Genomic DNA, 14,249 nt, shown 5'->3' on the forward strand with positions numbered 1-14,249 from the left:
CCTCCCAAATGGCTCAGTTGGTTGGAGCGCATCCTCTCAACCAGGAGGTTGTCGGTTCCACTCCCACAAGGGATGGTGGGCTGTGCCCCCTGCAACTAGCAACGGCAACTGGACCTGGAGCTGAGCTGCGCCCTCCACAACTAAGACTGAAAGGACAACAACTTAACTTGGAAAAAAGTCCTGGAAGTACACGCAAGTCCTGTTCCTCCCCCCCAAAAATAGCCTTGTGCACTCATTATCTGGGCCTGTTCAATAGAATTATCTTGAATGATTGAAATGTTCCATACATGAATGCTGTCCAATACGGCAGCCACTAGACACATGTGGCTACTGAGTGCTTAAAATGTGGCTAGAGTAACTGAAGAATTCTAAATTTTATTGAATTTAAATTTTAATAGCTACATGTTTTATGTTACAAAAATATTACAAAGAATTTTGATACTACCATGAATACTCACAACTTGGTAGCAAATTATATATTTTCTTTTATAGTTATTCTTAGTTCTCTTGGGGAAAAACTGACATTTTCACACTCATTTTTAACACAACTTTGAAAATGTTAACCATTTTTAGGTACACTAAAGGAAATAAATACAATCCTAAAAGTTAATAAACTAGAATTATGATACTACAATGAGAAATAGAAGTGAGAAGATAATGGTTCCAGTAGACACTGGCTGAGTAAATATGAACACCTGTAAATTGGGAATAATAATCACTCCCCATCCCTAACTCTAAGGGTCATTTTAAGAATCAAATGAAATAAGACATGTGAAAGAGTTTTATAACTCAAAAATGCTTCACATAATGTGATATTACTATCAGTATACTACTAATATTTTTCGACATGGTTCTCTTATTTTGTATGAGGTATCTTTATAACCAATACCAATTCCTGTAATTATTATACTGTACTAAAATAAAGAATTATCCACCATCTTGTCAATCTCAAACTAAACAAAAGAAAAGGTCTACTTTAAATAAGAGATTTAGTAAAGCAATTTTTAGGGATTTGCTAAAGCAAGAATTTAGATCTGAATTTAAGGTTTCCAGTGGTTATAAGATAATCTTTAAAAGGACAAATCAAAACTAAGTGTAGAATTTTGTCCAGTTTTATGAGGTTCTAACACAATGAAAACATGCACCAGAATAAAAATTTATAGTAAAATGAACACTCTCTTGATGATGGAGGGCAAAGATAAGGTTTCCACAGCAACAAAATGCAAAGACAATTATGATAACCAATAAGCAACAAACACCTTGACATTTATTATAATCACATATCAAAGCTCAAGCATATTCAATTACATAGTTGATATTATTTATTAATATTCAGAAGTGTATAACCAAAATCTGTTTCTCTAGTGCTGAAATATGCAGGACCATTTTGGATTTTGCAGACATACACTTTAAGTTCAAATTTATAAAAAGTCCAAAAGCCTCTGGAAAAGGACAAAATAAGAATCTGAATTTAAACTGCTTCATGATGTTACTGAGTTGTATATTTTTTCACATATCAAATGACACACCACAGATTCTTAAATGAAAGCTTAATCCTCGAAGTTCATCACATAGTAACCTATGATTTCTTTAATTATTCTTACACACAATCTCAGCCAAGTGTTATTTTAAATAAAGATAATCATGGACAGTTATCCTCATTATATTCACTACAAGCAAAAAAGAAAAGGAAGAAACAATTAACCTATGAAGTTTGATCAGTTCTCTAGGTCTCTTATGCCCAACTTTGGCCATCCTATCAACTGTACAACTGAAGTATTTTAAGAAAAATGAAGTAATCCTCAAACGTAAACCTGAGAAGGAAGGGTTACTAAGTGCCTACTACTGTGCTTCCCCCAAAATAAGACCTAGCCGGACCATCAGCTTTAATGCGTCTTTTGGAGCAAAAATTAATATAAGACCCAGTATTATATTACATTGTTATATTATGTCATATTATACTATATTATATTACATTATATATTATACCTGGTCTTATATTAAAATAAGACCAGGTCTTATATTAAAATAAGACCAGGTCTTATATTAATTTTTGCTCCAAAAGACGTATTAGAGCTGATGGTCCAGCTAGGTCTTACTTTTGGGGAAACACGGTATATACCAGGCACTTTATATACATAATTTAAAAAATACAAGAGCCCCCTGAGCCAGAAATTATCCCCATTTTTATAAGAAAACTTGTCTCATGGAATTAAATAATCCAAAGTCATACAGCTAATATGCACCAAATATGGGATTTAAATGTAGGTCTGTATGATTCCAAAACTTGAATTATCTACTAGATCAGTAATTTCAACTAGGCCTTGAAATTATTGATCAGTAAATTTCCAAAAAGAAATTTGGCAGATCTATAAATACACACACACACACACAGACACACACACACACAGTTACCGATTTATTTTTGGCCAATTAGTACATTACTATCAATTATCCTTATCATTTCTTAAAAGCAAGTACATTTTAACATCAAGAAAGGAAGAAAGAGAAGCAGAAATGGCAAAATCTCAGAATGGAGGAGTCCACCACTTTAGCTATATATTGGTAACTTTATACCAACATACCGTGTTTCCCCAAAAATAAGGCCAGGTCTTATATTAATTTTTGCTCTACTAGGGCTTATTTTCAAGGGATGTCTTACTTTTTCATGTACAACAATCTACATCTTCTCAAATACATTCATGTCTTCTTCTTCTGGAACATCGTCATAACGTACTGGCTGAGATGCATCTGGCTGAGATCTTAAGTGGGGCTTATTTTCGGAGTAGGTCTTATTTTCAGTGAAACACGAAACACGATATATAGAATACATACTCTTACAACATTTTCCTTCTTCTGAAAATACCGTCATAAACAGCATGGGTCCAGAACCCAGTGGTTGTAACACACTTAAATATATATATTCCTTTTATTTGATGAACATTTGAGGAATTTGGTGGTGCCGTTCGACAGGAGCAATTTGAGGGAACTGGACTCTCCCTCTTCCTTAGAGAGAGAAGAATTGGAGTTTCAATGGCCAAGAAGGAAGAAAGGATTGAAGAACAGACATGAAAATGGGAGAGGAGCCAACCACAGGATATGAAACTAGGTATACAATGGCGGGGGAGGGGAGAGAACTAAGTGAAATATGGATATACTTGCTGAAACCAGCTGTTATATTTCTATAAACAAGTGTAGAAACAGAAACACAGGACGCAGAGGCTGCCATTAGAGCTTAAGTGCCCCCCTACCACCACCACGACCACTGGGAAAACATGGAGAGACTTGGGATTTCCACAGGGGATAAGATTGCGGGTTCAAGCCTATCTTACCTAGCTAGAGCTTGAAGGTAAGATTTCAGCATGAATTTGCCCTTCAGATCAACCAGCTAGTTATCAAGAATGATCCTAAAGAAAAAGCAAGAACTGGCGTTATTGAGGGAGAAGGAACAATACAAAATAAGAGACGCTGCAAAAAGTGAAAGGTAAGAACCTGAACAGAGAGAAGACACACTGTGGTTATTGGAGTAGGGATGAGTCTGAGAAATGGAGGAAAAGAGAAGAATACCGAAAGAAAAGACGCACTAGAGTAAACAGGTTAAGAAGAATCTGTGCTCCCAAGAGAGATCTGGATTGGCCTCTTGGTTCAGGCCAGTGATAAGACCATGGAGAAGTTACTTTCTCTAAATTTTAGCTATCTTTCCTATAAAGTAGAGATAATAGCACTACGTCAGTAGAATTGTTTTAAGGATTAAGTGAAACAACATTAATATGACCTGGTTATAATTTGTTTGTAGTAACAAAATTTTCACTTTTATTATCATTACTAGCTTCAGCTGTATCTAGACATAGCTCCTTCTGCCAGTAGAAAATTCTCAGCCTGCTATGGGGAATTCAATTATATGACTAAAGGTAATAAACTTAAAATTATGTAACTGTCAAGTGGCTCTACCTAAAGAAAAACCACGTAAAGCAGTTTTGATCCCTCATAAATACCAAAAAAGCAGAAAAAAAGTTTAAAGTAATAAATGTAAAATCTGGGGATTTTCAGACATGAGACTGTTACTTATGCAACAAACATTAGTAAGTAACTACTATGTACGAGTTGCTGTGCTCAGGACTGAAAGGGTAAAAGATGAAGAATATAGCCTATACGAGTAGTCCCCTCAAAGATTTTAAGCATTCAACCTAGGAGTGAAAACAAAGTAGGATAAAAACAACTACAGTGCAACGCAATATATGATAAAAGTCATGAGATAGAAAATATCCTTAGATTTTGAGTGAGATTATAATGGCTAGGAGAAAATAAGGAAAAAAGCAGACTTTGAAATGGGTTTTAAAGAAGCATTCCAGTTGACAGAATACAGAAAAAATACATAGTAAGGAAAAATTATCAGTCATGGTGTGACTACAACGTAGTCTGCTTGCATGAAAGGAGCTAAGAATTAAAAGGTATTTGGGGGTACAACAATGACAGCTTTCAGTGCTGAGCTAAGGAGTTAGGACTGTATCTCACAGGCAGTAAGGAATCACTGAATGCTGGAGACAACTTCTGAATCTAACAGTTGTACATAGTCTAAATAAAAACAGAATAAGACTAAAGAGGTAGAGATGGAATATCAAGATATTCTAATCATCCAAATGATAATGACAGCTCAAACATGGACAGTGGCAAAGCAATAAATTCAAGTTACATAATTAGAAGAATCAACAGAAGAGGCTGAGACAGTAGTCAAAAATGACCAGCAAATTTCTAACACTGACAACCTGGGAAAGAATGATAACCTTTAGAGATACCAAGAAGTCAGAAGTAGTAAATCAATCATAGAATCAGTCATAGAAATTGGTCATTTATTTATGCAAGCATTTATCAAGCATAAACCATATGCCAGGCACTAGAGATATAAAGATGAGTAAGACCTATTTCCTGTTCTGAAAGTGGGAAACACATACATAACTGAACAAGTAATTGCCATACTGAGTGATGTATTTAATAACAGGAGATGCAAAATGGGAAATAGGCTAATTTGTCAATGGATTAAAATGCTATATAACCAATCACTAAATTTACTTATCAAAAATATATATTAAGTAAAATTTTTCTTTATTAAATGATGTGAATACATTAATATATTCAATTAACACATTTTTCTTGAAGGAATTTTAAGGAGTATCCAATTTGTCAAAAGCTTTTCAGACAGAAGATCAATATTAGTATTCTTAAAATTAGAAATAGAATATGCAAAGATACAGAAGTATAAAGAAGCAGTGTAGTGCCAAGAACTGCAAATAATTTAATACCACAGTGTAAGACACATGGGAAGAAAAATCCGAAAAGACTGATAAGGACTGAATGATGGAAGGTCTAATGTATTTCATCCTATAATAAATGGAAAGTTACTAAAAGGATTTAAGTAGAAGTGCTTTCATAACCTATACTCCCTCCTCAGAGATCAGACCCAACCCTAACTCACAGGAGAGTCCTTGTAGCCATACTGGTACATACTGGTCTTGAGAACTCCATCCCTCCATTGTCGTAGTTGACCTAATCAGGGGTACACGTTCTGCATGGAGTCAACCAGATTTTCTCATCCAAGAATATAGAATTGTGGCACAGAATAAGTGAATCAGTTAGCTGTGGGCATCAGACTTGTAGATTAATATAAATTCACAAGTTAGGAGTGTCACTTGGGGACTACATGAAAGGAGAACCAGTACACAAAGGAAAAATAAAGCAGTATACATATTAAAAGGAGGGATATGAGAAAATGTAACCCTAGAGAAAAAGAAAGCCTCTACCTTTCTATTCAGTCCTCACAGGACTTGGTTATATATTCTACCCTTGATTAAGCGAGATGTCCCTGTAGCTTTCCAATAAATCTAATTTTTGTTTAAGCTAATTTAAATGGGTTTCTATTCCCTGCAACCCTGAGACAAAACAAAGGTGATTAATTCTGGTGGTTAATCTGCAGAATTAAGAGAAAAATAGGCTTAAAAAGATAGACCATTTAAACTAGGAAAGGAGTTATCAAAAGCAATAGTAGCAAATCTAGACAGGTATGATAAAAGAAAAGTAACCAATATTGTGCAGGGTCCATGAAGCTTAATTTAAACAAGAGAGTTTCAGGAAGCTGAAGCGGTATAAATTGTCTCTAAGGACTACAAGCAGATCAACGATGCATTTAAGAGAATAATTTCAACAGAGTAACTGGGACAGAAGTCATATTTGAGTAAGTTAGGAAATAAATGGTAGAAAATAAATACAACAACTAAGAAATTTCTTTAAAGGAGTGTGATGATTAAAAGAAAGAAATTTGACAAGACAGCAGTATTAAAGAAAAACTACAATAATATAAAAAGGAGAGATGAGAACAGGCAGAATCAAGGAAGAATGAAAGCCCCATTCTGCAAAAGAGTGAAATGATATTCCAAAGAAAGAAGTCCAAGGGAGTTGTATAGCCTTAGCAAGGTCAAAGAATTTTTCCTTAAAACTGGAATTAAAAAAAGATGGCTAAAATCCAAGATACCTTAAAGAGAAGAAAAGTTGAGGAAACTCTCATTATTAAACACTATTCAGTAGAGGCAGTGAGTAGGTGAGAGATTTGCTGAGAACTAAGGAGGGGGAATAGGTTGTACCACTTAAGAAAACAGAAAAGGTTTGAGCCACAACTGGGGAATATAAGGGGAGTTAGCAAGAGGTTAAGTCAAGGCTCTTATTGACCCAAGGCTTCAGGGGATGCAACAAAAAAGAGAATAATCACAAACTGGCACTATATGGGGCAAATGAGCTATTAATGATTTACGCAAAAATAACTTCAGGTATAGTTTATTACATAACCTAATATAGTGCAATCTTAACTTTTAACTTGGAAGAATTAAATAAGGCTATTCATAAATATTTCTGTATTAAAAACCAAAAAGTATTCTAACTAGATTAACAAATTTAACTAAAATTAAAATTAATGTTTTTCATAAAAAGGTTCCATAGCAACGACAAAAACTGCATTTAGGATTCCAGATTTGTCAATACGAGTCAATTCTGCAAGAGAAGAATATTTTCTATTTTATATCCAACAGTAAATCAACGCTTTACTGATAAGCTATGCACATAACTGAAAAACCGGTTCACATATAATTCTATACTTGGAATATATTGCCCTTCAAATGAATGAATATTAAAAATAACTAATAACGTTTTTTCACTGAAGAGATACAGAATGGGAAAAATGAGCAGTTGAACTATTTATGTATAAAATTTTCATTATTTCTTTGCTTCTAAATTCACTCTTTGAGTCAACTAAAATTTGAGTGTCTAGTATGTGTTAAGCGATACAACTTTCATTTGGATAACTGAATCCACGGATCATAAATTCGGTAACTTTCCGCTTTCGATTCCAAATCTAGAATAGATAGTAATTACAGGTTTGCTGATTACAAGGATGTAAATGATTCTGAATATTTGCCAAAAAGGTAAAACATTTAAAATTGTCCCTCCCACAAACTCCCTAAAAAAAGTGAAAAGACAAGTTAATATGTCTTCTTAACCTAAAATAAATTCCAAATGCTGCCATAACAACTTTCCAATAAATTAAGGTGTTTGTGAGCAAGGGTGGTAAAGCATTAACCAATGAGAAAAAACAATCACGTCAAGATTCTAAAATAGATAAATCCTAATAATGGTATATATTATGTAATTCTTATATTTCAATTCATCTTTATAATGTGACACTAACATTTACCTTCCAATCTAAGGTATTTATTATTATCAATACACTCCTTGTAGGCTTTCCTGTTCTTTACTTTTAACAGATAATATTTATGTGTATAATGTTACACAAATTTAATTTTTGTGAGATTGTGAAAAACTGAATGTGACAACAATTAGTTTCAAGTAAGATTTCATTAGATAAAATTAAGAGAAACTAGACATGTATCAAAATAAATGTTCTCTATTCTGCTTTTCTAAGATATTAGAAGTTACTTTTAACATTTGTATGTTTTCCCATTCAAAATTTAAAAATTCTTTTTAAAGCTTTTAACTAGTTTTCAACTTTCTAACTGCTGCCAAGTTTGAACTCTGCTGTATATCAAAGTTAATCATATTAAATGTTACGTTTTCATACTCTAGCTAGAGTAAACTTGGTTTTTGAAATAAAGTAGACATTTATTTGACAATTGTTCAACACAATACATTTTACTAGGAAATGATGCAGAATTAACTATTCTATTCAAATATCATGTATGCTTCTGGAAGTATCATTATTTTTATCTCTACAAACTGCTACTCCAGTCTTCCCATTTGTTTAAAAGTAGGCACGTAGGCATAAAGTGATAAATGGCAGGAAAATTAATCATTCCAAATTTGAAAAGCAGAAAGATAACCCAAGGAATCAGATACAAAGCCCTGGGGTAAATAGACAATGCCTAGAAGGTGCCTCTACTACCTTTAGTTAAACATTGATCACATATGAGTAGTAGGAGATGTAGGAAACTAGAACAAATCTCTATTATACAAATTAGAGATGAAAGAAAAACATGATCCATTTAAGAGCCATTATTATATTACACCAGTTTCAGGTCAGATGTGTTGACCTAGTCAATAAATATTTGGCAAGTTATTTAAAATATACCTTATTTAATAATGTATGCAGATTTCTATAATAATCAAATCTAAGCTGAAAACTGCATTTTATCGATATATTATTCAAAAAGTCAATGCTATGTATCATTGTCTGTTAATTACTAAGTCCATACTGTATTCACCAGTTCTCTTTGTAACTGTATCTCAAAGTACTGACTCAAAATCAAAATATTTTGAGATAAAAGTCAATAAAACTAGTTAGACCTACTTATCTAGAATTAGTGGCAAATTTTTTTCGAGCTATAGCTATTTCTACCTTAAAATTCTACGAACCTCGTTTCTCTTTAAAATTCTAATAAGTAAAATGCGATAGAGGGAAAAAAATCAAATCAGTATACTGTACATCTTAAAATTACACAATGTGTTTGTTAAATATATCGCAATAAAAAAGGGAGGGAAAAGACTCAAATACCATGGGGCTTGTGAGTGGCAAGTTTGTCAGTTATATCTGAGTGACATTACTATGAGCACCTTTTATTTTCTTTTGTGCTTTTTAACAAAACTAGTACAGAAATCCCTTTTGAACTCGTAAAGGGAATATTTTTGGGACAAGAGATTAGAAATGTAAGTTAAAGGAAACAAAGTAATTTGTTATGTCAATGATTATAACCAACTTCTCTTAAAACAGTCAAGACACTTCTAATCCTAGATGACAAATGGGGCCTTCTCATCAATGTATTGAATATCTACTGAGTGCCAAACACATAGCTTGGTTTCAAAATAAGCCTAAATTTTTAAAGCAAAGTTTATTTTATGGATATTTTACAGAGAAATGTAAAATCTTTTGGAAGGTTTTGGGCAAACATCTGACAACTTTCATCAGAAACAATAACTGTTAAATGAAGAAAACCTGCAAAAAGGTTACTGGTACTGTTATTCTTTGTAGAATATTAAACTTTATTCACAATAATAAAGCACTGTTAAATTATAGACTACCAAATAGAATGTGGAAATCATTTTTCCTTGTTATAGAGGAACCTAACAAGTAATATGATGTTTAAAAGTTAACTCCAGTTAATTATATTTTTGGCCAATTTTTAAAAAGTTCACACATCTGTAACATTGGAATGCAAAATATCTATGGGTCCACAGATTTGTACTAGCTACAGAATGGTGTACTGGGAAACATTCAAACTCTGACTTAATACGACCATGAACAATTTATTAAACATTCTTGAACTTAATTTCTTGATCTGTAAAATGGAAATAATCACCCACCCACCTTAGTAGACTGTTGTAAAGATTAAGTAATGTGTAGAGGACCAAGGACCATGTTTGACATACAGCAAGTAGTCAATAAATGTTATTTGTACTCTTGTCTAGAAAGTGAAAACTATATCTCGTCATCTTTATATCTTCCAATACAGCTTTAGTAGGTACTAAATGTTTCTTGAAATAAATGTTTCTATAATTTAAGGCTAACTACTTCAACCTTCCAATAACGCAAATCACCTCTGCCTAAATAAATTCTGCTGAGAATGGCATTTCAGATTCCCAATGTGACACTTTATTAGGCATTTTGATGAAGAAGAATCTGTAATAATCGACAAGGTAATTTTACAGTATGCTACTCAATATTAGTGTCTGCATTCTATAAAATTACTGTTGTAGTCAGTATTTTCATTTTGAGATTCTTTATATAGTTTTCATTAATCCAATTTCCTTGAAAATAAACTTGCTAAGACATGGAAACAACCGAAGTGTCCTTCGATAGACGACTGGATAAAGAAGATGTGGTGTATATGCACAATGGAATACTACTCTTCCATAAGATGAAATACTGCCATTGGCAATAACATGGCTGGATCTTGAGATTATCATGCTAAGTGAAATAAGACAGACAGAAAAAGTCGAGAACCATATGACTTCACTGATATGTGGGATATAAAAATCAAAGCAACAAAGGAACAAGACAAACAAATAAACAAAAACTCATAGATACAGACAACAGTTTAGTGAGCTGGGTAAGGGGAGAGAGGGTTGTAGAAGATGATAAAAGGGGTCAAATATATGGTGACGGAAGGAGAACTGACTCTGGGTGGTGAACATAAAATGTGATACATAGATAATGTATTAGAGAATTATATACTTGAAACCTATGTACTTTTATTAACCATTGTCACCCCAATAAATTTAACTAAAAAAACCCAAACTTTAATTTCTTTGGCCTCATAAAAGTATTTCATTAAGTTTCCAACTAAACAAAATGAATAGGACACAAAAAGTTTGTTATAAGAGATAAAAATTTAAGATTGCCAACTAAGTTTATATTTTTAAACAGCCTATTTTAATTTAATTACAGCAAATATCCTTCCTTACACTTTGAAGCCTCTAGCCATCAATATTTGCATGTACTTTAAACATTACTCCATAGAAATATTACAGTAATAAACAAGACAAAGTACTGCGGTTTCAGATTTTCTTTGTCTCTCCACAACTAAAGGTCAATAAGCCAATTCCAGCTCAAGTAGTTAAGTACTTCAAATTCTGCAATATAATTTGAAAAATAATTCTAAAATGTTGGATATATAATGTTTCAAAAGAAATTATCATTATTTCATTAAAAGTAGGTAACATGTAACTTTCAGAGTGAAGCAGGTATTCCTGAGACAAGATATGGCAAAGTAACAGTTAATTACTAAACACAAGTTTTAAAACTTGCTACATAAATTACAATTTAAACATTTAAAATAGTTTGGCGGACAAGCATTAAGAACTTCATATTAAACAACTTTTCAATTTAAAATAAATCCAAACTTTGAAGTTTTTAAAAAACTGGTTCTACCAGCAAGCTTGATAAATATTTAGTTACTGTATACTAGTTTCTTGACCCAATGAAATAATTAAAACGTTTGAATAGATGGATATGCTCGGTGAAGCAAATTTTATCACCATTTATCTTAAGTACGGATATAAATAATATTCTCACTTATTTTAATAAACACGATAAAGTTCAAATGCAGTAACTTATTAGAACTGGGGGTCAAATACACTAAGAAAAATCCCCTTGATATATATGACAACCTTTAAGTTAACACTTCATAAAAACAATATTTTTTCTGGAAGAGGTTACATTTTAGTTTATTTAAAAGTCTATCTTTAGATTGTTTCCTTACCTTGGGTCCCATTTTTAAAATAGTCGTATTTAAAATTCCTTATTTCCGTAACTTGCTTCCTTGCTGTTGTCAAAACTGATGTTAAAAGTCCCTAAATTCTACATTTTAATACACATGAAAATATATTTTCAGGTCCAGTGCCAAAAATAAGTGTCTTTTATTCCAACTTTCAATAAAATACCAAAAAGGATGCCAAATCTTTATAATTCTGAAGACACGCCATTGAAAGGAAAATGCTCCTGCTATTTTCATGGCTTTTTCTCAGTCAGAACCAAAGTATGCCTTTCATATTTCAAGACTAAGCAATGGAAAACATTTCTGATTGCGCCTCAAACTTCATTTTAAAAGCTCATGTAAATTAATAAAACAATAAATTCCATTCATTAGCAAATGCATGCTGTAAGACCTCCTTATAAAAGGCTAAGAGTAATTAAAATACTAATATGGCTAAGAGTAATTAAAATACAGCAATTTGTTCAATGATAAGAAATTCAGCTTTGCATTTCCAAAGGATTCCAAATTTGCAACAGTGCATTGGTACACCTTGTTGAAGTCTCTGTTTTTGTGGAGGAAATACCATGTATTATAACAATGCCTTCAAGCTTACAGCACAATAAAGCAATCTTTTATATGGAGCTATCGAACAGAACATTTGAACTGCAAAAACTTAGAAACAGTTGCAATACTTAAAATTTTGACATTATTAAGAATCAATATCTCAGTGTCTAATTTCAGTCTTTTTTAAAAAATTAACTGCCTAACGCACATAAAGAAAAGTAAGTATGTTTTTTCTTCTCCTAATTCCTGTCTCCAATCTTTGGAAGGTAGGAGACGACTATATTAAAAAAATCAAAATTAAGTTTAAGTCAAAACACAAGCATAAAGTTTTAATCCAGATGTAAACATCTGTGGAACACTCCAAAGTAATGAAAAAATAAACCCAAAAGGGTAGCGTAGGTACCCCATGTAAATCATAGAGACCTAAAAACAAAAATCGTGTCTACATCATCAAATATTTAGCTGGAAGTAGTTAACAATAATATTGCTATTCGACATAGACTTAACTAATTAAGGGGCCTAATTTGTTCTCATCTTCTGCAGGCATGTGGTGCCCAACATTTTCCCTCAGTCAACTGCTTTCTCATTTGTAAACAACTTCTGTTCGCTCTTTATCTGGTGTTCAAACGGGAGGGAAAATGAAAGTCTGCAAAGCATCAGCCTCTGAGCTTCCGAATCTGAGCACCGAGTAGCTGAAGAGGGGGACCGTATCCATCACTTGGTAAGAAAGAAAAAAAAAGGAAAAGGTAGCCCTCGCCTTAGAGCAAAGAGATGCAGTCACCTGGAGAGGGCTGGTTGAAGGGAAGCCAGCATTTGCGAGACACGTTTAAAAAAAAAAAAAAACAGAAAAAGAAAGAAAAAAACTTCTCTGGGGGCTGGAAGGTATGGGGGCGCTCTTTGTGCGGAGTCGGAGGGGCAGGGGAGGAAGGAGAAAACAAGTTGGGAGTCATTCAAAGGAGTTGGAGGAGCAGGGTACGAGCGACGGCGGGGCGGGCCCGGCCCGTCGGACAGAGGGGGCAGCAGGGGCGTCCGCCCGCGGCTCTGACACCCGGGCGGGGGCGGTGAGCCGGCCGCGCCGGGGACGAGGACCGAGCAGAGTCGGGCTGCAAGCAGCGATGGGGTCCCTGCGGCAGGTAATTAAAGCAGTGGCAGGCCGGGGTTCCGGAGGAGAGAGCGCGTCCAGTTCCCGAAGGAAGCGGCTCCCGGGTGACATCCCCAAGTTTCCGCACTTAGCGGGCTAGGGGCGCGGCGGCCGCACCGCTTCCCTCGGTGCCCGACCCCGCGCCGCTTTCCCCCTGTCGCCTCCGCCAGATCCTCCCGCCCGGGCCGCGGCCCTTACCTGGAGCTCCGTGAGCAGAATCTCCCCCCGTTCGGGATTGGACGCCATTGCGCTCCGCTCTGGACTCCGCACCTGGACGCGGCCGCCACTGGCGAACGGAGAAGGCGGGACGGGACCCGGGGAGGCGGGTGAGGAGCCGGGAAAGAAAGAAAAAAACTAGGGATTCATGGAGGCGCAGCCCCTGCTGGAGGCGCGGCTTATTTCGCCCAGTTCATGAAGAGCTGCGGGGAGCTAGGGCACTCGTAGCGGGCTGCCCCTCGCCGCCCGCCGCCGCCGCCGCCGCCTCCCGCCCGCCCGCCCGCGCGGGACTCCGTTCGCTCAATCGCTCCCTCTGGGCGACGCCAGGAGCCGCCTCAAGCCTTTCGGTGAGGGGCGCAGCGGCCGCTGCGGAGCCTCCTCCTGTCGCACCATTTGGCTGTCACTGCGTCGCAAAAGCGGCCTCACTTGGCGGCTGCCAGGACACGTGACGGCCATGGTCGCCGCCCCGCGAGGGCGGGAGACTGGGGGCGGAGGGGACCCCGCGGAGGGAGAGGGGCGGGGGCGGGGCGGCCTCCGACCCGGCTCCGAGGTGGGGCCTGCGGGTCGGACCCGGCTGG

At 35.7% G+C, this 14,249-nt stretch overlaps 1 protein-coding gene across 2 annotated transcripts in view; it reads right to left on the bottom strand.

The window, feature by feature from the left end:
- Positions 1-13,949, bottom strand: part of PKN2 (protein kinase N2) — a 110,368-nt gene extending 96,419 nt beyond the window's left edge. Inside the window, exon 1 of one of the 2 annotated variants that reach the window (XM_081057462.1) lies at positions 13,654-13,949. In XM_081057462.1, coding sequence (XP_080913588.1) covers positions 13,654-13,701 — 48 coding nt within the window. In that variant the 5' untranslated portion in view covers positions 13,702-13,949. The remainder of the gene's footprint in view (positions 1-13,653) is intronic. The other variant, XM_081057463.1, reaches the window with a different exon arrangement.
- Between the last annotated feature and the right edge of the window lie 300 nt (positions 13,950-14,249).

The sequence above is a fragment of the Rhinolophus hipposideros genome, assembly GCF_964194185.1.
Source record: "Rhinolophus hipposideros genome assembly, chromosome: 8".
NCBI classification, from domain to species: domain Eukaryota; kingdom Metazoa; phylum Chordata; class Mammalia; order Chiroptera; family Rhinolophidae; genus Rhinolophus; species Rhinolophus hipposideros.